Source organism: Uloborus diversus, chromosome 5, assembly GCF_026930045.1.
Source record: "Uloborus diversus isolate 005 chromosome 5, Udiv.v.3.1, whole genome shotgun sequence".
Classification (NCBI taxonomy): Eukaryota; Metazoa; Arthropoda; class Arachnida; order Araneae; family Uloboridae; genus Uloborus; species Uloborus diversus.
Genome location: NC_072735.1, coordinates 17,737,872 through 17,762,673, shown reverse-complemented (window position 1 = coordinate 17,762,673; position 24,802 = coordinate 17,737,872). Strand labels below are relative to the sequence as shown.

The window sequence follows — 24,802 nt, the reverse complement described above, 5'->3', positions numbered from 1 at the left end:
TTACTTTCTGCTACTTTGCATGCAAAAATAGTGTTTTTAATCGTTACATTTTTGTTATTATTATTGATTATTGTTAGTATTTTTAGTCAATTTACTTAATCATATTTTTATTTATTCATTATTATTATTTTTTTTACAATTACTTTTAGATTGAATAGTTTTACGTTATTATTAAACGTGCCATTAGTAAACGTTATTTAAATGATTTCATTTAGAATACTTTACGCACACTAATAAATCTCTTATTCTCATGAAGAAGACAAGTGCCTGTTAAGCCTGCCCTAGTTGATTATAAGATAAATATATAATTATTTCAGATGTCCCTCAATAATGATTTCTAACTTTATAAAAAAATTGCCGTTTAATATTCTTTTTTTTTTTTTTTTCATTTAAATGTTTAAACTGAAAAGTTAAAGCAAAAATCTTCTTAATTGCGGTATTTCACGGTATTTCAATCATTAACACAAACGGTGATTCGAACAATGGTGGATTTTTATATGGCTACCGATTTGGGAATAATGAACCTACAGCTCTCTGGTGGAACTTAAATAAAAGTGCGAATTGTAAAGCAGCTGCAGCGATTGCTTCTGCCACTGCGTCCATGCAGACTGGGATTTGAGTACAATAGTGGTATTGCTCAGGAGGGGAGCGCACAGAATATATTAAAAATCACCTATGTATGTAAGAAAAAGTTCCTTTTTGAGCGATTTTTACTCCTAGAAATATACAGGACTAAAACCTCCACCATTACATGAAATACACCGCCAGGTCAGTCAATTCTAGCCGAGGACTACAGTTTCGTGCTTATTAGCACTCATCAGCCCAGCACAGGAGTGACTGAGCTGGAGGTGGAAAACCTCTTAAGGAAGCCAAGAGAGTCAAACAAACTGGTAGCTGATACAGAATTAGCACTGACCAGACGAATGACCGAAGCAATGGTTCAGTTAAACTCGAAGATTGAAGGCAAGGCACGTAATTTACTGAAAACATCATCTTTATTTTGTAATAAAAATATAAATAAGTATACTATGACGTTTAGACTCTCAGAGTTATAATTAATAATGAAATTAGAAGCAAATATGGTTATATCTTTATGGTTTAACAATGGTTCGGCTCAACTCGAATACTGAAGGCAATGCAGGTAGGTATATTCAGTAAGTTATCGCCTTATAAGTCCTCGGCTGGAATTGACTGAACTGGCGGTGTATTTCATGTATTTCTACCTTAGCCCTGGCTATAGGGCGATAACTTAATGAATAACCCCACCATTGTTTTTGAATCAGGCTGTAAATTAATGTAAGAACAATAATCCACCTTTTTCAGATCCTGAGTACACTGTCACTGGTGATGGTGAATCTCTTTTTTCTAAATCACCATTGGAGAAATCCTGCATACCTTGGAGAAAACCTGGAAATGAACACAATGCTCATGTAAACATAGTATCTTTACTTATTACTACACTTTTTTTTTGTTTAATGAAATTGATTCTCAATTTGACTGAAGTAACTGAAATAAAACTTAATGTTATATTAAGTTATAAGAAATATACAATGATTGTTCTAAAATTATTCTTTTCAAATGAGAGGGGTGAAGGAATTCTGAATAGTAGCGTAACTAATGCACACAACTGAACAAAAAGTGCTGTAGTTTTAATGCGTACACGAAGAAAAAAAAACCCTCTTTGAGTTTTTTTAGTACCAAATTATTAGTTTAACTACTCCCCTCCTCCATCTTTTTTTTACGGAACTCAAGCATGGTTATATCAGCCTTATGTTTTGTGATTTTGCTTAGTTTTTACCTCCTTATGATTGTACAAGTAAGTAATTTCTTAATAACTATCACAATCTTTAATTATTCCCCTTCAAAACGGTTTAATCTTAACTAATAATAAAGCTCAAAGTCTCTGTCTGGAGGATGTCTGGATCTCTGTGACGCGCATAGCGCCTAGACCGATCGGCTGATTTTCATGAAATTTGGCAGTTAGTTTGTAGCATGGGGGTGTGTACCTCGAAGCGATTTTTCGAAAATTCAATTTTGTTCTTTTTCTATTTCAATTTTAAGAACATTTTCCGGAACAAAATTATCATAAGATGGACGAGTAAATTACGAAATTATCATGAAGTGGAATGGGAGAGCGAATGAACATAGCCAATTGGCAAGGAATTCGTCATCCATAATTTGTAAATATACAGGCGAACCGAATGACCTTTTAATTTTCAACTACGGGCAAAGCCGTGTGGGTACCACTAGTTAAAAGAATAAGATACAACAATCATTTGTGGTAAAATGTTATGTAATAAATTGCAGTTCCAAACATGTTTTCCATTATGTTTTTGCTAAGTACAAAATTCTATTTATTTGATTAATACGTATAAAAGTAACAAAAAGTGAAGTTTTTCAGAAATATTCTTTTATAATAAAAAATATTTAAACTATCTGGCATTCAATTATATTTTACACTTAGAGAGAATTTTATTTCCGAGCTAAGTAAGACAGTTTCCAATTGCTCAGCATCAATTTATAACATTAGTTAAACTCTCTCTCCACTTGTTTAGGATGTAAAATGTTTCAAATATTTGCGTTTTTAACAGTTGAAACTAATTCATGAAAAAAAAAAAAGGTTTTCTTAATATAAAATAATCCCTGAAGCTTTAATGTTTAAGAAATTGCATTTCTTTGAAAAAATATTTTTGGCTTTAAATTGATCAAATTAAAATATATAAGTAAATAAATATATTTTTTGTCATTATTTTTGCAATCATGATTTATGTAAAATTTAAGTTCGGTATTTTTTATCCTCTTTTTAATAAACCAAAAAAGTTCTAATTTTAAAAGTAGACTAACTAAAAGAAGTTGTTCATTTGTCCACTTACGTCCGCCCCCCCCGTAAAAAACTGAAATATGCACCATTATATTTAAATAAATTTTTTGTCCTCCTACACTCAAATGCGAAGATTTTTTTTCCTTCTAATCATTTTCTATGATATGAGCAGTGCGAAAGTTAAGTTGAAAAATAAGAAAATCCATCCCGATCGACGTTATTAGTATTTCCCTTTTTAAGAATCAAGTAAAAATTGTGTAAAAAGAGTTATTCTTTCTTTTTGAATTTAGTAAAGCAGGAACTACTACTGTAAAAACTAAGAACCTTAAATTATTTTTTTTTAATGTTACTGCAAAGAATACAAAGTACCGAGGTTGATAAATTACTGCAATGTTAATTATTTATTAATTTAGGCTTCTTAATAATACTAAAAATCGGTTTAAAGTATTGCTTGTTATTTTATATTTGACAAAAATGTCTTTCTTACTATTTGGCTGAGAGCAATAGTTATACCATAGATAAGAAATAATGTTTTTTACCCCCAGTTTCGCCGACATTTAAAATTTCCTCCCCCCCCCCTTACACATATCAAAAGGTAAGATTGAAAGCGAAGCTGGGGTGACACAGAAATATTATCATACACGTTGGAATATGTAGTGCAGTAAAATTTAAGATGATAAAAAAATGCGTAGGATGAAAGTTTGATGAGACCAAATGTCGCAAACAATTCTTAAGCTAAATTGGTTCTAGTAAAGTTGTCTGTTTTGACGGAAAATTTCCTTTACTGTTAATTTTAAATTTCTTAAACAAAGACTCTTGTTGTAAACTATAGTTGTTCTTTTCTATTAAAGCTCCGTCACTTGGCGCATTTTTTTAATTTTTGGCGATTCTAACTTATTCATCACTATCTTTACTAATAACAAAGCTGAAAGTCTCTCTGTCTGGATGTCCGGAGGATGTCTGGATCTCTATGACGCGCATTGCGCCTAGACCGTTCTCCCCCAATTTTCATGAAATTTGGCACAAAGTTAGTTTGTAGCCTGGGGGTGTGCACCTCGAAGCGATTTTTTGAAAGTTCGATGTGGTTCTTTTTCTATTCCAATTTTAAGAACAAAACTATCATAAGATGGACGAGTAAATTACGAAATTATCATAACGTGGAACCGTAACATGAGTGCAAGCCAATTGGCGAGAAAAGTCATTATTTGTAAATACACAGGCGAACCAAAAGATTAATTTTTCTATTACGGGAAAAGTTGTGCGGGTACCACTAGTTGCAAAATAAAACTGTCTATTTGGTGACATTCAACAATTTAAATTTCAAAATTCGAGGCTTGCAATATATTTGTATTGTTCGCCCATCATTTTAATCAATTCTTCTATTGTCGTCAAGGTGTAAAGTAAATAATTTGGGAAACCATGTGACGTACCTCTAAAGGAACAGCATCATTATTGTACTTTCCAAAAAGCAGAAAAAAGATTGAAGTTCAAATAAAATAAATTCTCATTAGGAAGAATGGGGGGGGGGAGGGGAGGTGATGCGTCGTACTTAATTTATGCATAAGAAAAAAAATGTAAGAAACGAACCTTCTTCATCTTTGTGCCACTTTATTCCCATTTTTTCACTATTAGCTTGGTGAGCTCCTAGAATAAATAAATATAATTAGTATTTTCACATTAGATATGCATCTTGTAGCTTTTAACTTTCTTGAAGTTAGGGGCCTTTCTCGTCTGTCATAAAATGTATTTAGATACTTAGCAAAAACAGAAAAAAAAGAAAGAAAACTATTTTTCAAGCATTTAAAACTGTTCATTTTTAATGATAAATTAAAATTTTCTTCCCAATGTTTTATGTGTGTCATTTAATTGGCATTTTACTTCATTTTTTGCGTTTAATTGGGATTTATTATATGTGCAAAAAACATGTTTTTACCACAAATTTGGCAACTATCAAGTAACGTTAGCAAACTTTATGTAAACATTGTTTTTTTTTACTAAGTTTGAACACAATCTTTCAATATTTTCATATATTTCCGTGATATGTTTGCATATTTGTTAAAAATAATTAATTATTGTATTAAAATGTAAGTACCGTGCTTATTCATTGATAATTGTTTTCCACTGAATACACCTTTTTTTTTCGATTTTTTGTTCGTTTGCGTATGAAGCATTGTTTTTGAATTGAAGTCATGTTTCTCCTTTGTTTCAAAGAATAGCATAACCTCCTTAACCTCTGTTTAAGGGACAGTCACAGAGAAAAATAACAAAATGTATCATTTAAAGGATGAGTGACAAGTATGGAATTTACTTTAACTCAAGGTATACTTTTTGTATAAATACTAACTACTAAAGTTTTTGGTATTGACATGTACATGGTAAAAAGGAGCAAGTTCAATTCTGAATTTTTTTCTGAAATCTACATGTATCCTTTTCCCTATTTATTTACGTGGGATCAGCACTGATACATAGTGCAGGTTTAAAACGAAAGCTTAAAGTTCCGAGAAACGTCTTGAAAACTTAAATAGAAAGCTTAAATGCCATTTACATAAATTGCGTTGTAAATTTACAAACACATCCTGTGTTACATGCCATCAAACAAATCCATGTTCTGAATGGGATGGTTTACTTCAGTCAAAAACACTACTTTTAGTCATTAAAATGGACATAATGAGGAAAAAAAAATTACATGGACACAGAAAATACTTTTATTTTCCCAATAGATTTTTTTAAAATGTCCGATTTTTCAAACAAGGCGTGGTCTTTATGACGTCACAAATGATGCATTTTGGCGCATCTTTCTACCGCGATTCCACGTTATGATAATCAGGAAACAAATTAAAATAGCACTTTACGCTTGCTATCCACCATATCGTTGCCAATACACGTGAGTAAAGATACGAATTAAATATTTCGTTCTATGAATGGCAACATTGAATGGCCTTTCATCATTTGTGATGTCACACGACAGAAATGTAAACACTGAAAGCGCACCGAATTAAGTAATTTGTTTTAACTATTAAACTTAAATACATTTTTTAAAAAATGGTCAGATTCTATGTTTTTAAGCATGCTTTTTCAGAAAAAAATACTTTTAAAATTTTGGAAACGACCCCATTATGCCTTAAAATATTTCTTGTAAGTTACAAAATTTTGCCGTCACTAAATTTTTGATTAAATCTAAGTTTTTGAAAGAAGGAATGTATTTAATGTAAAAAAATCTGAACTACTCGTATATTTAGTGCTAAATATGTAACATTTCCAGTATTTAATCTTAAAAGTTAAGAATAATTTTATAAAATACGTAAATTTTTTAAGAACTATATCACATACGTAAACAAGTATCTCTCCCTGGAAGAGACACCTCTATTTAAAGAACAAAACGTCCAGTTCCTTCTGTGCTTTTTAATTGAAAAGTTCACTGTAGGTTAAGGACCAAAGTAATTGGCACTTTAAGAGTTTGTCCGTAAACTTACTTCTGTTTTCTTTGCTTAGAAAAGAAAGATTTACTTGCAAATATTTTTGTATTAAAAATGCGCATTTGTGCATTTATTTAGTTCGCTAAAATCAAAAAATCTTTGAATTGATAATTTTAAAAATATACATATGAAAACCTACCAAAATCACCAGTAATTGTCAACTGATACACTAGTGTATGGCACCTTGGGATCCAGTAATTCGCACATGTTAATAGAACTGAAAATCACTTAATTTTTCACTTTTAGATTACATACAAATTTTGTCATCGTAAGAAACATAATTAACGTGAATTTAAAGTAGGTAATTTCCCATAAATTGATATTAAATCACTCATATTGATGTTGAAAAAGTATTTTAGAGAAATAAAAATAAGTTTTGGAGTGTTGTATGAAAAAAAAATGAAACAGCGAAAATCGAAATTATTGCTGTTTTATTAGTCGGTATGCAGTTTCGATTTTACGAATTATAGCTGTTTCCACAGAAAAAGGAACATTGACCCGATGATTCTAAGGGACTGTAAAAAATGAACCGATTCTCTACGGTCGCAATATTTGACTGATGGTCAAACTTTTTTTTTTTAAATTGTTTCTCTTAAAAATGTAAAGGTATATTCTTTAGGATGCAAATCAATAATACAACACATATAACATAGTTGCTGCAAAAGTATCAGAAGTCAAACTAGTGACATATTGCACAGCAAATTAGTGTTTATAGGCACATGTGCCAATTACTGGAGACTAGCAAAAGTGAAGCACCAATGGCATCCATCATTATTTCAAAAATCCAAAAAGGGACAAAAATATATTTCTACCCGCTCAAAGTAACACCTTTTAACCAAATAAAACTTTTGACAACGAAAGTTTAAAATGTATTTCAAGTCAGATTTTAATGGACTGATGCGCACGCTTCCCTTAAGCCGGAGAAGAAGCTTTTGCAAGAAAAATGGCTGATTTGACACAAGCCACAATTGTTTCTCTTTCCTATGTACTGTTACTATTTAGTAACATGAATTGAAGTTATGATCTTTAAAGTAAATGTACATTCATTTGGTATATAGCCTTCTACTTTTAAAAGGTTGGATACGAATCTTATTTTAGGACATTTTTGTTGGAAGTGACAATCACTGGTGACCTGTCAATTACTGAGGGGGGGGGGGGGGGATTATGCAAAATCCATTTTTTCAATTCCAACAACCATTTTAAATATAGTATGAAATAATGTAGACGAACCCGTGACAGAGCACACTCAGTGAATGAGCAATTTGCTATTTTTGTTAAAAAATAAAGTTTCAAAAATTTTGTTTTTTTTTCGTTTTGCCGAATCGGCAACATCGAAGAACTTCTACACAAATTTAGACAGGAAACTCCTGGGAAATTATGTAGTTCCTCATCGATTTGGAAGACTTATTTACTGTGCTTGTTCACCTTTTTTTTCGGTTAAATCTCTCCCCCCCTTCCCTCCCTAAAAATGAAGCAGACTCACTTTAGTTCTCTCTCCTTTTTGCTAATGCACACATATCAAGAAAAGCGTTTTAAATTTTTATGATTCAGGTATTAATTTTTAAAGGTATGAAAAATTGCTGAAAATAAAATTGCGTTACTGCTATTCAATAGCTATTTAGACTACACAATTACAACAAAAAAAAAAAAAAAAAAAAAAAAAGAAGAAGAAGAAGAAGAAAGAAAGTAAGAAAGAAGAAGAAGAAAGAATAACAATGTTTCAGTACCATCGGCTCTGCTACTAGCCAAACCTCCTCTTGTTGGGTATGTAGAAGAATGTGGTTTTGGTATTTCTGTAAAAGAGCAAAACAGAAGTTTGTTAGTTCATTAGATATAATATGTGCTTCTGTGAGAATCATTAATTTTTTTTTTTTTTTTTGCGTTAAAAGAAATAACATGTATAAATAAAATACTACACCTTTTCAAAAAAATTTATCGAAAAACTCTTGCAGAAACTACATACAGTCCATGTTAGCCGAGAAAAAGAAAATCAGTAATTTACTTACGCCGTAAGGTTTTTTTTTTTTTGTATTTTTCTTGCGAATTTGGGCTTTTCCTGCAGCATGATTGGCCATCAGCTGCTCATTTTGAGCATGGAAATTATTTCTCAGTTCCGCAGAACCAATACAAGAAGCGCATAAGATATCTCTTTATAATTTTAGTTAAGTACAGGAAGTAATTGATTTGTTTCAATGTGACATATGAACAGCAAATTTTTACAAACGGAAACAAAGCTTAAAACATTAAACATCGTGATCCCTAAAAATTATAATTAATCGAAATCTTTTATTGGTAATTTTCTTTGTTTAGTGGACTTAAGGCAGCAATTTGAATAAAATATTTTAAATTTTGGATCATCCTATTACATTTTCCAGTTTGTTGGGAACCATAGTAGGAAAAACAATTTTATAAATAGAAAATGTAAAAATATCGACCATGTTTTAAATGTTCAACTAACGTTCTGCAAAATGCATCCAACTTAGGCAAACTGACTCATTGGTTTTGCTGCAAAATTGTCTCCAATGTATGACATTATGTCAAATTGCAGTCTATTTTATACAGAAATTCGATCTTCATTGCCCCAAAACCAGCGTTATATCGGTGATAATTTCCGTTTTAAAACTTTTGCGACTACGAAACTTCTTTAAACGCCTACAATAAAGGAATAAACAGTTATTGAAATAGTCTCCAAAATTCATGCCAAGTGACGCAAAATATTCATGTATTTATGGTATCGAGATATGCCCAGGGGAAAATATCTTGGACGAAGTTAACATTGATTTGCCCCGAAATATGAGTCAAAAAATAAGAAGCTTTAAATTATTAATTAATTATTTATTTTGAATATAGATGTCAAAGTCAAATTAGAACAAGTAAAAATAACCCGAGAAAAGGAAACTACATTAAGTTAAACGTATATTTAGGAGCATCGGAAATTGGAATGAGCGGAATGTTAGAACAATTTACAAATGAAAAAAAAAAAAAAAAAAAAACGAGCTGATGTGTGCATCACATGACTTCCTTTTACTCCAATTTAATGTCATTTCCCCAAAACTTGGCGACCAAAAGACTGGCGATATATCGCCAAGTGTCCGACAAATTATAACACAACTTGAGTTTGCATCGGAATTAACAATGATTTCCCCCTAAAAGGTACAAAAGACACCCTTAGGAACATCCGAATGTAACCAAAGGGGAAGGTGCACAACTAGACCTCACTAGGAGTTTACGTACAAAATTTCAACTTTCTAGGACAAACTGTTTCTAAGGTAGGCAAGATACATACACACATACACACATAAACACATACGCACATACGCAAATACATACGTACATACGGACGTCACGAGAAAATTCGTTGTAATTAACTCGGGGGGGGGTCGTCAAAATGGATATTTTTGGTGTCTGTAGGCTCCTAGGCATATATCCACGCGTGGTGGGGTCGGAAAAAAACCCCCTCAACATTCATTCGGAGGTGAGAAAAATGAAAATTAAGGCCGAATTTTGAGTGAAAATTTTTTCGCGAATACAATACTTCCTTTTTTGTAAAAGGAAGTAAAAAAGCATTTCTTTTCTCTGTATTTTAATTAAGCAACGTAAAAGTAGCTTGTGGAGTAACAATTTTGATAGAAAACAAGTGATAAAAACATAGCTCTTCGTTTTGATCTTAAGTTCTTAGTCTTGTTCAATATGCCATAACGTTTCTCACATATCTTTACATATGAGATCTAAATATGCATAAAACACCTGAAACAGAAACCCCAAAATTTTTCACTTCCCCTTGCATGAGGGAATGCATTTCGGTCTGACACGTACAATTGGTATGCAGCTTTAGTTACTAGTACACATCAAAGGCGAAGTTTTGCTTAGTTTACACGCATGCAATTTACATTTTTTGATTTAATATTTTGCATTTTGAAATTTAGCCCCAATTCATGTCACGTTTTGTGAAGTGAGGTATGTTTTGGAAAATAAAAAGTATGTTTATTCCTTTGCTCGAAGCATACCACCATACAAACTGTGGAAATTATATTTCTGTGTTTAAAGAAAGTTGTGGCACTATTTTATGTAAGGATATGTATTTCAGTACTCATTTGAAGTAACGCAAAAAAAACGACTAACTAAAAAATTACGTTAAGTGGAAAAGTAGCAGTAACGGGACAGTTTAAGAGCATTGTTAAAGTGAAAAAGAGATGTTTTCCTTTATAACTTTAATTTAAACTTCTTTTCAGTACCTAAGGGATTTTTTTAAAAATATTTTTTTAAAGAATACTTAAGTGAATTAAATAGATTTTTTTTAAATGCGTATGCTTTTACGTTGTTATGGTCGTTTTACCATTACTTGTTACCCCAAAGACTTTAAATGCTACTAAACAGAAATTACTTCGGCTTTAAAAGAAATGTTTATATAAAAAAAGCATAAATTTCTACTAATTAGTTTTTGAATAGTAGTATATATGAATAGAAAATTTAAAAATTAAGAATTAAGATTAAAGTAATAAGATGTTATTTCTTCCCTTTAATATACATTTAAAAAAAGAAAATTTAAAATTTCATATTGATAAACATTTTAATTAAATAGATGAAGATTACAATCGTTACAAACAAGAAATAAAAATACCAAAAAAAAATAAATAAATAAATAAAATGAATTTCATTGGTAAGATTCATTGTGATGAACGATTTATTATGATAATAAAAGCTATTAGTTAGTAGACATAAATATTATCAGTTTAGTAAAAGAATGAAACAAAACTATTTATGAGTAAAAAAATGTAACTGACTTAAAAAGTGCAGCTAAAATTGTTCTAAAAATGAAAAAAAAATGTATTCTTCGAACACCACCAAAAATACCTTTAAACGTATTTTTTGAAACATTTAAACGGATGACAGCATATTTTTTTGTAACGGTATAAATGTTTCGTTTCTAACTTTGAGCGGTTTTTCTGAAAAATATGAGGGAAGTATGTCAACACATAATTTTACTTTTCATTTTTACGCCAGCTTAAATCATTTTCTTTAAAAGTATTAACGGCGGCGTTTGAAGAATAAAACTTTTTTTTTTTCACCTATAGAGCATTTTTTAACTGCAATTTCAGTTCTATCACTATTTTTTTTCTTTCAAAAATAGTTTTATGGTGGTTATTAATTTTAGCCTCTAACTGATGGTAAACAATCTGCTTCCGGGTATGTGCTGAGTCCCCCCCCCCTGCTCTCAAAGAACTACCACAATTTTATATCGTATAACACAGAGAATTGTATGCATTTGCTTGGTAAAAAAATATATTCTCATCTTACCGTATAAGCGAATTGTGCCTTCTGTTTCTCCGAGGGAGTTCTTTGCAACACAAGTATACGATCCGAAATCCTCGGGACGGAGGGTTTTGATCCTGAGGCTCATCTGCACCTTGTAAAGACCTGTGTCAATCAACAGACTGTTATACTTCGTGTTGGAAAGAATCATTACACCCCCACCGTCTCTGGTCCAATACGTAACAGATTTTGGATGTGATTCCAGATTGCAATCTAGTGTGACGTCCGCTCCTAAGGCCGCACCGACTAACTGGTTGGGAATCCATATCATTGGAGCAACTGAGGAAAAAAAGGATAAATGCACATAGGTCATAGAAAAAGTAGTTTTATCAAAGAGTTGTGACGCATTCTTGTTTTGCGGAGAATACATAAAAATTCAAAAGAAGCATTACGTTTTCTTAACCCGTAGTAACAGGGGAAGTGAAAAAGTAGGACATAACAGGAAACTGGAGATCCCTGAGATCGCGCTGATTTTAGAAAACTCGTGTAACTAAGGCTATGTTCGCATACGGCTACCGGTCCACCTCGGATAACTACAAACTAACCAGTAGCGATCCAATAAAATTACCGGTTAACTGGTTAATGCCGGAGTAGTTCCAATAGCCTCACCGGTTGATCCACCGGTCGATCGCAATTAAAGCTCGTTGATTGAACGACGTGACCTTTGTGACCAATAATAAATATTTTTTGCCTGCCAGTTATTCGTTTGCACAAGTTACCGCGTTATTAATCAAGAGGTTTCAATAGAGCATTGGTTGGTTAACCACCGGTTAAACACCACTTACGTCTTTCACTGACATGTGATCAACCAACTGCGGTTGACCTGTAGTTCTATGGGAACGTAGCCTGCGGGCAGACATTGGGTTTGAATTTCAAATTGAAATGTGCCTTTTTCGAGGAAATTTTGCTGGATCCATAAGATTTCTCGAGAAAAATCGCATATTGCAGTAAATGTTTCACCACTAATAGTAAATCTAATCTATTATTTCTTACTGATTTTAAGGCAGTTAATTGATGTGTAGAGAAAATCTTGATGCCAAAAAATTGAAAACAGCACATTACAGAAACATTTCGACAGCACCATAACCATTAGTATATTACTTTATATTTTCAGGAATGATTCAGCCCTTATCATCCCTAGAACATTCATTGTGTAACTGTACGAACAATCTTCACAACTACTAACTTCATCTAAAATGTTTTGCATCTCTTACGCATAACGTGGATTAGATATATGAATGAATCCACCTCCGCGGATCTAACGTGAGATCACGTGTACTACTGCTGAAAAATGGTAACACTGAAAGAGAGGTGTCGTATCACAGACTGCTATTTTAGAGATCGAGGAAAATTCAACCAGAAGCGCATGTCAAAAGATGAAATCATTTTTAAACTAGGAATGCTATAGGATTCCTAATCGACCAGATTAAGGGTTCTCAAACTAGTTATTTGAGGCACCCTTTGAAGAATAACAATTTTCTCTCTGCACCCTAGTCTATCTCTATAATGTATACTCAGCCCAGTCAGCTATTAGTAGACTTGCAAGTGGTCATATCAAGAGCCTTTCTTTTGATAAGGGGCAAAAATTATATTTGATGTGTCCCAAATGCAACTCACAGCAGGCCTCCCCAGAACATCTGTTGAACTGCGCTGGCCTTACCAGGGAGGACATTTATTCTAGTCCTCTTCTGGTGTTCGACTTTTTGAAGGTTTTTGCACTCGTGGACCTGGTCTAGGATAGCGGCTAGAACATGAGGAAAAAACAATAACAATGTATACGCATTGATATTGATACCATGAATCTTTGGCAATACCGCAGGGTACCACAGCACCGGTTTTTCGCGAATCCCTGGTGTGGATGTAGTGTAACACCTTTTAACACTTTGACTGCCGGGAAAAAATTGCAAATACTCAACACAGGGCAATCGTTGAAACATAGGATATTATATCTGATAGCCAATGTCTCAAAGAAACATCGCTGAGTATCACATATGCTATCCATTTAATAAACTGAAATCCAGATTGATTCAACAAAAAGTGGTTATCAGACTTAGAATGCTTACAATTTACGTTGAGCATGATTCTTTTGCTAACTGCTGGTTGTACACCATTCGTTGCGATACACAGATAAGCAGCCATATGAAGACGACTAGTTTTCGTTATGTTAAGATATGAGCCTTCAACACTTGGTACTGAAAAGAAATAAAGTGTTATAATATTTAAAACAAAAATATCTAAAAAATGGTTACATACTATTCATTTTCATTCTGTCATTTTCAAAAACGAAGGAAATCAAATTTCTTATTTTTTATCCTCATTATTCTTATTATTATTAATGGCCTTCGTATGCCTCCTAATGATGTGTAAGCGGCGATGCATATGTATGTCGTGTTTACATGAACATCCCCGAGTTTAGTTTTCATCAATCCCAGCGATGCAGCAGTGAAGTGTTGTGCTGCAAACAGGCTATATATATATATATATATATATATATATATATATATATATATATATATATATATATATATATATATATATATATATATATATATATATATATATATATATATATATATATATATATATATATATATATATATATATATATATATATATATATATATATATAAAGAGAGAGAGAGAGAGATATAGATATAAAATGGAGTTTTGTAACTTGTGATAAGTTGAAGAACTGCTATTTTTTTTTTTTTTTTTCAGTAGTATTACGTTATTCTGACACCATCCAACTACAAACAACGATAGTCATTTCGTTTGTTTCTTTTTAAAATTTAAGGTTATAGTTATCAAAGTAAAAAACGTGCCTTCGGGCAAAGCGGGTATGGGATTTAATCATATATTTATTTATAATTTCTTAAATCATGTGCTGACTTAGATTTTCTATTTCAATAAGATAAGTATAACAGGGGGGCAATTAATTAGTTAGTGTATTAATTTAATCAGTTATTTCTTTACGTTTTATAAACGAAAATGTGCTGACTTTAAATTGGATAAGTACAACTGTTTTATGTATTTTTTTATGATAGCAGGTAGCTAGTCAACTATTTTAATCACTTATAACTTCACATTTGCGTGGCAAATGAACCAAATCACAATTAGTTAAGCTTACCCGCTTTAGAATCCCTTTTAGGGCAAAGCGGGTTTTGCTTATGTTTGTAAAGTTTGATAATAAATAAACATTGGGTTTGAAATAATACAAAAATCACTTTTTTATTTTGAAGTTTAAAAACCCTGCTAGGATATAAAACCAAAATTGTTGCGATAAAATTCCAAAAACTACAATTTTTCGATTGTTCTTCGAAAACCTACGCGCTTTGGGCCTGATTTTAATTACAAAACGATGAATTATTTTAAATACCTAACTAACTATATACGATCTCTGAATTTTTAATAGCCTTTTGAAGTCGGGGCCTCCTATAAACTACTACCTAACGTAGCCGACAACTCACCGAATCCTGAGTTAAACACTAATTTAACAACACGCGAAAGTCTTTAAAACTAAATTTACTCGGGTACGTTAGGTAATAGTTTATAGGAGGCCCCGACTTCAAATGATTATTAAAAATTAAGAGATCATATATAATTAGTTAGGTATTTAAATAATGCATCGTATAGTAAATAAAATCATTGTTTACTTTAATTGGGTGTTCAGTTTAGTTGATTTTTGTACTGGACTTACAAATTTGATTTATAAGTTCGGGTAGAAAATCATATACCCAATTATTTTTTACTTTTTGGTTCCTCTTTGTTTTTTGAAGTCGTTTTTTTTATTTGAAAATAATTTTACCTTATTGTCTTTTTTTGCGATACACTGACTCTTTGCTGCATTAGCTTTTGTTACACAAGTAGGTACCAGTTGAATTTTAACTTATTTTTTTTTACGAACCATGGATTCATCATGCTCTAATAATGAAAAATAATCGTTATCACTGCCAAGGCTGCGGAAATGGAGCGAAAATAACCGACTCCGGCTCAAATTCCGAGTCTGGGAACTGCAAAGCCTACGACTCCGACTCTTTTACTCCGGAAGCACTCTGACTCCCATTCTGCAAGCGCTGGCTTTGTGGGAAAACGACCGACTCTGACTCTTGGAATTTCAATCCTTCGACTCCAGTCTCCGACTCTGACTCTTTTACACCGAAATCAGTCCAACTATTAATCTTCGATTCTGACTCCGATCCCGCAAGCGCTACCTTTGTGAAAAAATGACCACCTCTGATTCCTCTTGGAATTCTAAGCTTTTGACTTCAGATTCCAACTGTGATATCTTTACTCCAAAAATAGTCCGACTAAGATTCCTTTACTACAAAAACAGTCCGACTCCTATTCCTTTACTCCAAAATCAGTCTGACCCCGACTCTTTTAATCTGACTCTGACTCCGCAGTCCTGATAACTCCTCATATTTTTTTTCTTTTTCTCATTACACTTGCATGAAATGAACTAAAGGTTGTTTAAACGTTCAAAAATACATCAAAAATACATACTGTATCAAAAATACGAAGAAACAAGTTTAAAAAGGGAATTCCCAGAAAATATAAATAACTACTTTCTTAACAAACCACTGCAATACTTTTTAATCATTTTGTTAAGTTCCTCACCATGGAATTTTCTCCGCTTCATAAAAATGTTAATATCTCACCTTTCTTCGTTCCAAGAGTGATGTCTTTATCGTCTTCTCTCCGCCACTTGATCTGTGGGGGTGGAGAACCAGACGCATGGCATTTCAGAGACACATCTGTTCCTTCACGGACATCTGTGTCCGAGCTTGTCATGTTTTCGATAAGTTTTGGAGGAACTAGAAGTACAAGTTTTATATTAAAAACAAAAAAATAAACTTCCATGTAGTTAAAAAAATAACTAGACTTGCTTCTCTACTGTTTATTTTTTTTAATAATGTCGTAAAACTATATTTTCGGTATATTTGGTTATTGGTTATGACAGACATCGTTTAACAGCCGGACAAAAAAGCTGAAAATACGAAACTTTTAAAATGCAACCTAAAAACATGATGATAGTGGAAGTAATATACGCTAAACATTATTATAAGTATAAGCATCTATGTAATAAAAATGACAACCAATAAAAAGAAGGTAACTTAATTTTATGTACTTTTTAAAGCAAGATTTTTCATTAGAGTCATACTTTTAGTTGTAAAAGTACTTTTAAGGTAAATATTTAATAATAGTATTAATAAATCTGAATAAAATATTCATGAACAGGTCAAATCTTGCAGTTGAACTAAATAAATTAATGATTGGAAAATCTTACATAAATGTTTTGTAATGTATCTTTAATTACACATTTTAAAAGTGAATAGTGCTTGAATCCTTGCTACTAAGGCCCCTATAGAGGAGGAGCCGACGCATCCGCCATTTTGGATCAAACTTGATCCAGTGCTTCGTAGCGATGGCATTGCTGCTGATGTTTACATATCTTTAGCATGTGTTGAATTGGTGATGGTTGTTCGGCAGTTAGTTGTGCAAATAGCTCCAAAAAAGGATTTCAGCTCTTCAGATTTCCAGCAGATGCAGAAAGAAAAAATGAATAATTAACAGCCCGTGAAGTGACTAGCAGCCTGGAAACGACGCCAACTGTTTCCAAAATTTCGCCAATGTTCACCTTCGCCTTCCGACTCTTTCGTTCCCTGTTTGGCGAATGATTGCCAATAAAGGTTGCTTTCTCTGTTGTACGCTTCCTCCAAAATGGCGGATGCGTCGGCCTCTCCAGTTATAGGGGTTCTACTCGTTACTAGAAACCTTTTCTAATTGTTCTACAAATGCTGAAGAAAACCAATTGATGTAAAATCGATTAGATTTATTTTGAAAGGCAAACAATATGTGATAATAACTATTTATAGACCAAATGGTTTTTTTAATAGCTAACTATGCGACGAACTAAAAGAAACGAATGTGAGGTAGTAGCCCAAAACTGAGAAATAAACAGACACTTTATTGCGTACCTGCTAAAATGAATATTTTTTCCTCAAAAAACGTAAATAATGCTTATAAATCATTGCTATAGTACAACTGTAATTATTTGTCTTCATAAATGTTAGTCTCTTGTATCATACGTAATGTTAAGAAAATATTACTGTGTACTTGTGATCCATTTAAGTTTTGCAGTTGTATCGATAAAACTACAAATTGTGTGTTGCTTTTAAAACAGTAAAGCTTATTTTCTTTTTGAATAAAAATAAATAAAGAACCAGTAATCTTGATACTAAAAATAGCGAGTAACTAATTTTGAATATACTAGTTAGATTTAAAAAAAAAAAAAAATATTTTTACGCGTTTCTAAATGTGTCATATGGCTTTATTTCGGAATTCAACCCAAACAAATCTATAAGGCTTACAGAAAGAGAAATTTCAGCATTAAAAAAAAGAAAGAAAAAAAGAAAGAAAGAAACGCAAACGAGATTAGTGTTTATATTTATAAAAAAAGAGGCGGCTTGTCACTAAGAGTTTTTTGAGGTCCTGCCTTCGCGATATAATTTGCTAATGTGTCTGTTGTTCTGGTATCTGTCATGCCCATTCAAGGAGAGTTGGCCATCGAATCAAATTAAAATGTCCAATATTAGGAAAATTAATCTGTATAAACGTTTTTTTGCTTCGGTTCGCAACAAACTTTGGGTAAAAACATTTAAAGTGTTTCTTTGCTTAATCCAAGGCTTAACTATCATTAAATTGACGCAAAAGGAAGTCATGTGATGCACACATCAACTCGTTTTTCTTTTAGTACAACTAAATTTTCTTAAAAGCAAGCAAAGCGAATTACTAATTTTTATCTTCAGCAACATAATGAAACGAACAGTTTGACTAATGCTTACCGACCACCTGTATGATGCCTACTAAATGAATCATAGGCGACGTGTTTATCTGACACATGTAGTGGCCAGAGTCATCTTCTTTGACATCTTGTATGGTCAGCCACCACGTGCGGTAGTTATTGTGCGTGATCCTGTACCTGGAATTTTTTGTGATAACTCGGTCGTGCAGTGTTAGTAAAGTGTGCCTATCTGTATGTATCCATGCCACCTATTATAAAAAGGAAGAAAAATAATATCATAACTATATTTTATAAAGAAAACTACAAGAGACAACTCTATAATTTAAACGAGTAATTGAAGCATGCTTGTAACTTCCAAATTACAAACTTATACGGTAATTATATTCACTGATTATTATACATATATAAGAGTTTTGCATACGAGAAATACATTTTATGACGAGTTCTAGGTTTTTGACAAGACAAAAATGGTTAATCTTGTCTTAATGTAATGTATAAGTGATAATCACGAATTGCAATCTTTTTGACAGTTATAATCCTGATCAGACGTTAAGAGCTAGATGTTATTCAATATGACCTTTGAAATTACGATAAAGACATCAAATTACCAACTTTTAACGGAGCTACGTAATAGGTATATTAAACGAAATTTAACCCCAGATTATTGCGCAACATGTTTTGCTCCGATTATTCAAGGCGCTAGCGTTTTAAGCAATAGTTGTGTGAACTGTTTTACGATATCGATACCGTAAAATGGGGCTACTTGAGCTTCCAGGGGCTACTTGAACCTATGCGAAAAAAAATGTTTAAAATCTGTCCTGGTCCTATGTAACTCAATGTATAGACTTAAAAAACTTTCTCCATGACAGATAGCAGTACTAGGCAGAGGCTGGAGCATGAAACAAAGTTTCTGCTATTCCCGCCTTTTCCTGATTGAGGTTATGATTGCAAGTTGTCTAAACAGTTGTTTTTGGTGTCTGAAATCATTCACATGTAAATTCATGGAGACATCTGACATCATCAAGGTCAAAATAGTTTTATGTTTGCATTCTATTTCTCAATAACATAACAGTGTTTTAAGATTATAGCTATATACTTAACATAGTAACTAATATAAGTTAGTAAAAATGCACTAGTTGCCTTAAAATGGGGCTGCTTGAACCCAGCGTTCAAACAGCCCCAAACCACATTTCATTACTAAATTATGTTAAGTAAGGTTTGTAATCTTTTAAAATAAAGAAGGTAGTTACTATTTATACCCGTTTTTAGCAGATCTGGGGATAAAAAGGGTCCGAATGTAAAAGAGAACCCCTTGAATTCGGAAATAATGTGGATTATTTAAAGGAAAAAATGCAATTATGTGTCCAGATTCAACTAATTCTGGAGAAATGTCTTAGAGAGTGGAATCAGCCCATTTTGACTTAAGTATATCAACTCTAAAATGGAAATTAAAAGATCATTCATAAAACAATCCTGGGCATCCTGTAGTATTTAGTAGCTAAAGAGAGCAGGCATCTAATAATCCTATCAGAGATAAAAAAAATAACCCAAACCAGCAAATTGAGGGGTTTTCTTTCTTTCTAATGTTTAAATAACGAGCATTTCAATTGGTTTTAACTGTAGTTAGATTATGTTTCTACTTCAGAAATTATGTTTGCCTAAAACGATGTTTTTATGTATGTGTTGATTTTATATTAATTTATATAAATAGTTTGCAATTTATAAAACTAATTTGCTCACTAGAATGTACGTTTTGAGTTTATTTTTCAGAATCGTTGGTCTTTCTTCATACCACCACCTGTTTTACAGTTTTTTCTAATGCATTTGCTGAGTGGGTTCAAGGAGCCTTCATTTAAAACTTGAACCCGATTTTTAAAATTTGAAAGAAAACATAAAGAGTTAACATTGTTATTTAAAAAAGGGTTAAGGTGGTAGCAGAACGTTTGAAAAGTGGTAAATACAAGGTTATTAGTTCATATAATGGGTTTAACAAAGTATTCTGTGTAAAGCTCCCAAAAAGTATGAAATTTCGGGTTCACGTAGCCCCAGTTTACAGTATTCTTATTGATTCTTATGTGAAATGACCACCTGAATTTAAATATGACAACTGCTTCCCCCCGCCACTGCTCCCTAATTGGTAGTGATTCACTCAATAGCTCAGTCAATAAAGGTAAAAAAATAGGCTTTGTCGCAACTAATTTAGGGAAAGCTGAATTTTTGCAGGATGTTAGCAAATAAAGTATACACTAAAAAAATACAAAGTCCCGACCCCCACCCAACGATTTAAGGATTTTCTTAAAAATATTAAACTTAAGCAAATTATTTAAAAAATGGTCAGATCCTTTGTTTTTAAGCATGTTCTTTCAGAAAAAAAAATACTTTTAAAATTTTGGAAACGACCCCATTGAAAAAGTTTATTTTTGTGCATACTCCGTCATCTGAAAGCATTAACTAAGTCGTCACGCTGTCTTGTTTAATGATTTATTTAAATAATATAAATCTTAAAGTAATTATTTTTTTTTGGGGGGGGGGGGATTTTAATTTGTCACTGCATTTTAGTTCTAGAAAACAGTAGAGAATTCATAAACTGATACATTTATAGTTAGATAATGTAATTTTAAGGGTATTATCCTTTTTTTTAAAACACTTTATCATATTAGTTTGAAAAAATAAAATAAAATATGTACATAAGAAATGCATGGATATGAATCCTTTTTCTGAATCAATTATTGGCTACTTTTCCTGGTGAGGTCGGTATAATGAACAAATTTTCCCAAGTTAAAAATTCCATTAACAGTTCTTTCAAAATGCTATTATTGTAATAGGATTAAACTCGTGAAGCAAATCAAGAATTCTAATAATTCCCGCTGGTATGATTAAAAATGTTTCCGGAAACAAGCTTAAATATCTAATGAAGGCCGTGAGGATTAATATTTTCATCTGTATGCGAAGATAAGTAAAAAAAAAGTTATTAAAAGAGACAAAAAATGGAATAAAAGTTTGAGGGACTTAGAAATAGTATCATGATTCATGAGAAAATCTCTTTGTTATGGATTTTTCTTAAAACTCAATATCGCTAAAACAAATGCATTTGTATCAACTTAAACACTTTTGTCAAACCGAAAATTAACACAGTTGCTTATGGTATATCCAGTAAATTACCGCCCAATAGCCAGGGCTAAAGCAGAAATACTTGAAATACACCGCCAGCTCAGTCATTTCCAGCCGATGACTGCAGTTTCGTGCTTATTAGCACTCATCAGCCCGGCATAGGAAAGTGACTGAGCTTAAGATGGAAAACCTCTTAAGAAATCCAAGAGTGCCAAACAAACTGGTAACTAATATAGAATTAGCGCAGACCAGACGAGTGACCGAAGCAATGGTTCGGTTAAACTCGAGGATTGAAGACAAGGCATGGTATGGTATTTCATGTATTTTCTGCTTTGGCCGTGGCTATTGGGCGATAAAGTTACTGAATATACCATGCCTTGCCTTCAATACTCGAGTTGAACTGAACCATTGCTTCGGTCACTCGTCTGGTCTACGCTAATTCTATATTAGCTACCAGTTTGTTTTTCACTCTTGGCTTCCTTAAGAGGTTTTCCATCTCCAGCTCAGTCACTTTCCTATGCCGGGCTGATGAGTGCTAATAAGTACGAAACTGCAGTCCTCGGCTGGAAATGACTGAGCTGGCGGTGTATTTCACAGTAGCTTGTTTGTGCCAAATAAATTTACCAACAGGTATAACTACTGTGTTGTACCACTTTTAAATACTCTGATATTGTTATTAATTTCAGCGTATTTGAGTTATAATAAACCTTGATACTTGGTTGAATAAATGCCTTTGTGCATAAAATGTAACGTATAAAATAACAACGTCAAATAGCACTAATTGAAGATTACTACAGACACGTCTATTGGCGTTAGAAGGAACATCATCTTCAATGCAGAAGTTAGCTTATCTATGCAAAGAATGATAAGAATGATGCAATGAATGGTAATTCCTTTGTCGGATGACTTTCCATCCGTAAGCTCATTTCTTTTGCATTGAAAAAAGCCTTCCTTGTAATGCCATGTCTGCAGAAATCTGCAATGGGGTCGTTTCCAAGAACATGCTTAAAAACATAGGATCTGACCATTTTTTATTTAAGTTTAATATTTTTAAAAAAATACTTAAATCGGTGCGCTCTCATTGTTTACACTTCTGTCGTGTGACATCACAAATGATGAAATGCCATTCAATGTTGCCATTCACAGAACAAAATATTTAATTCGCATCTTTACTCATGTGTATTGGCAACGATATGGTTGATAGCAAGCGTAGAGCGAAGTTTTAATTCGCTGCTTGATTATCATAACGTGGAACGTAGTAGAAAGATGCGCCAAATTGCATCATTTGTGACGTTATAAAGACCACGCCTTGTTTGAAAAATCGGACATTTTAAAAAATTAATTTAAAAAAAAAACTGTTGGGAAAATAAAAGTATTTTCTGGGTCTATGTGATTTTTTTGCTTATTCTATCTATTTCAATGACTAAAAGTAGTACTTTTGACTGAAGGAAACCACCCCATTTTGCTGCTATTTGACGTTTGGCAATTCTCAAAAAACAGTCATTTTGAACTTTTAAAGTGGATTCTAGTAGTCATGCTTAGCTGATATTTGAAACTATTCGTATACAGATATTCTTAAAGGAGGAAGTAACTTATAAGTATTCAGTTTTTATGCATTATTTATTTTCTTTTTCTATAAAAACAGATGTGAGGGAATGACGGTTGCAAAAAACTTTATCTGGTTTTATGCATTCATATAGATAAATTTCTGAAAAATTAAAGACGCATATACGGTGCAATATTTTTCTATGTTTCCAACTGTAAATTACTACACTTAGCACTAAAAAAAGTATTTCGTCTCAATTTTGGGAAGGAAATTGACTTTTGTGAGGAAATGACACTACCGCTGGAGACAAATTTAAAAATAGTTATTTTAACTATTTCTTAATAAAAATAAATTTTAAATGTTTTTTTTTTTACAAAAATTCTTTAATATTTTGAAAGAAAAGCATTAAAAATGTGAACTTATTGTTTGTTTGCTAAGCAATAATTTTTGCTTTTTTTTTACTTATGGTGGAAACAAATCAGGAATTGACATTTGGGTACTTTAGACTTACATTAAAGACATTTAAATCAAAATATAGAAATTTTACTTTTTATTAAGCTGTTACATTTAACTTACGTAGAAACACGAAAGTGGTGCCTCTTCGAAGCTCTTCATTTGTATATTTGGAATGCATAAAAACTAAACACTTATTTTTTAATAAAACTTTAGGGTATCAACTCCCCTTAAATACAAGAGAGCTGTTTAGAAAATTGATACTTGATAGAAGACAAGGAGAAGCAAGCAAAGGGATAGAAGTGGACATTTTCAAGCTTTGAATAAAACGCGTTTAAATATGCGGTCCTTGGTAGGCTTTCACTGAAACCCTTTTGTTAAATCATATTGTATAGCAGCATCTACCAGGGCTGCTTGTACTATCTCTTGCCTTTAGACAGAGGAGAGGTTCACCTACCATGTGCACTGGTTATCTCCAAATTTTTAATTTTGCCACTTGCATCCCCTTGCTTCTCACTGTCTCTTATTATGATTCACAATGGTTCTTTATGTTCGAATATATGGGTTAATACCCATATATTCGAACTCCTTCTGTCGGAATTATGAAATAATTAACCAAAAATGATTATGTTTGGTACACAGTGTACTATGGTTAAGAATACCTTATAGACAAAATTTCTAGTTTGCGGACAAAAAAGTAAAAGATGTATAATACGTCCAAAATAAAAAAAATCAATGAAATATCAAACAAACTTCACTGTAAAATGTTCTGAAAACAATACGAAAACATACAATAAGCATTTAAAATGATTAATAAAAAAAATTATATTTTTTAAAAAATCTGGAAAAAAAAAAAAAAAAAAACCCCAAACCTCTGTGACGAAAATCCATGGTTGGAAAAATGAGCAACTATCTCCCAATCCCTATATGATATGTTACTGTTCGCAATCCCAAAACGAAAAATATCTTCATAGATAATAATAAGCAAAATGTAAGGAGTAAAATAAAAAAAAAAAAATCAAGCAATTTAATCAATTATTAAATGGTTCGCAGTTGTTAAAAGCGAACTGGACGCCAGGTCTGTAGGGGCTAATAGTCAAAGTTTGAAACTCGCGGAAAAAGTGCAAATATACACATAACCATGGATTGAGCAAAATATAAAAAAAATGATCCTCGTTATAACACACAAAAATACATCCCACTCAAAGCTTAGTATTTAGAAGAATTTTACTTGAAGTATTTTTCAATCTTAATATTTTATTCATAACATTCAGCTC

General features: G+C 32.2%; 1 protein-coding gene across 1 annotated transcript in view; it reads right to left on the bottom strand.

Annotated features, from left to right (window-relative positions):
* Positions 1-24,802, bottom strand: part of LOC129222468 (lachesin-like) — a 56,263-nt gene that overhangs the window by 13,335 nt on the left and 18,126 nt on the right. Inside the window, exons 3-9 of the mRNA XM_054856982.1 lie at positions 18,456-18,663; positions 16,269-16,424; positions 13,674-13,802; positions 11,596-11,889; positions 8,025-8,090; positions 4,409-4,465; positions 1,315-1,407 (exon numbers count right to left, since the gene is read on the bottom strand). Of these exons, the coding sequence (XP_054712957.1) occupies positions 1,315-1,407; positions 4,409-4,465; positions 8,025-8,090; positions 11,596-11,889; positions 13,674-13,802; positions 16,269-16,424; positions 18,456-18,663 (1,003 nt within the window). The remainder of the gene's footprint in view (positions 1-1,314; positions 1,408-4,408; positions 4,466-8,024; positions 8,091-11,595; positions 11,890-13,673; positions 13,803-16,268; positions 16,425-18,455; positions 18,664-24,802) is intronic.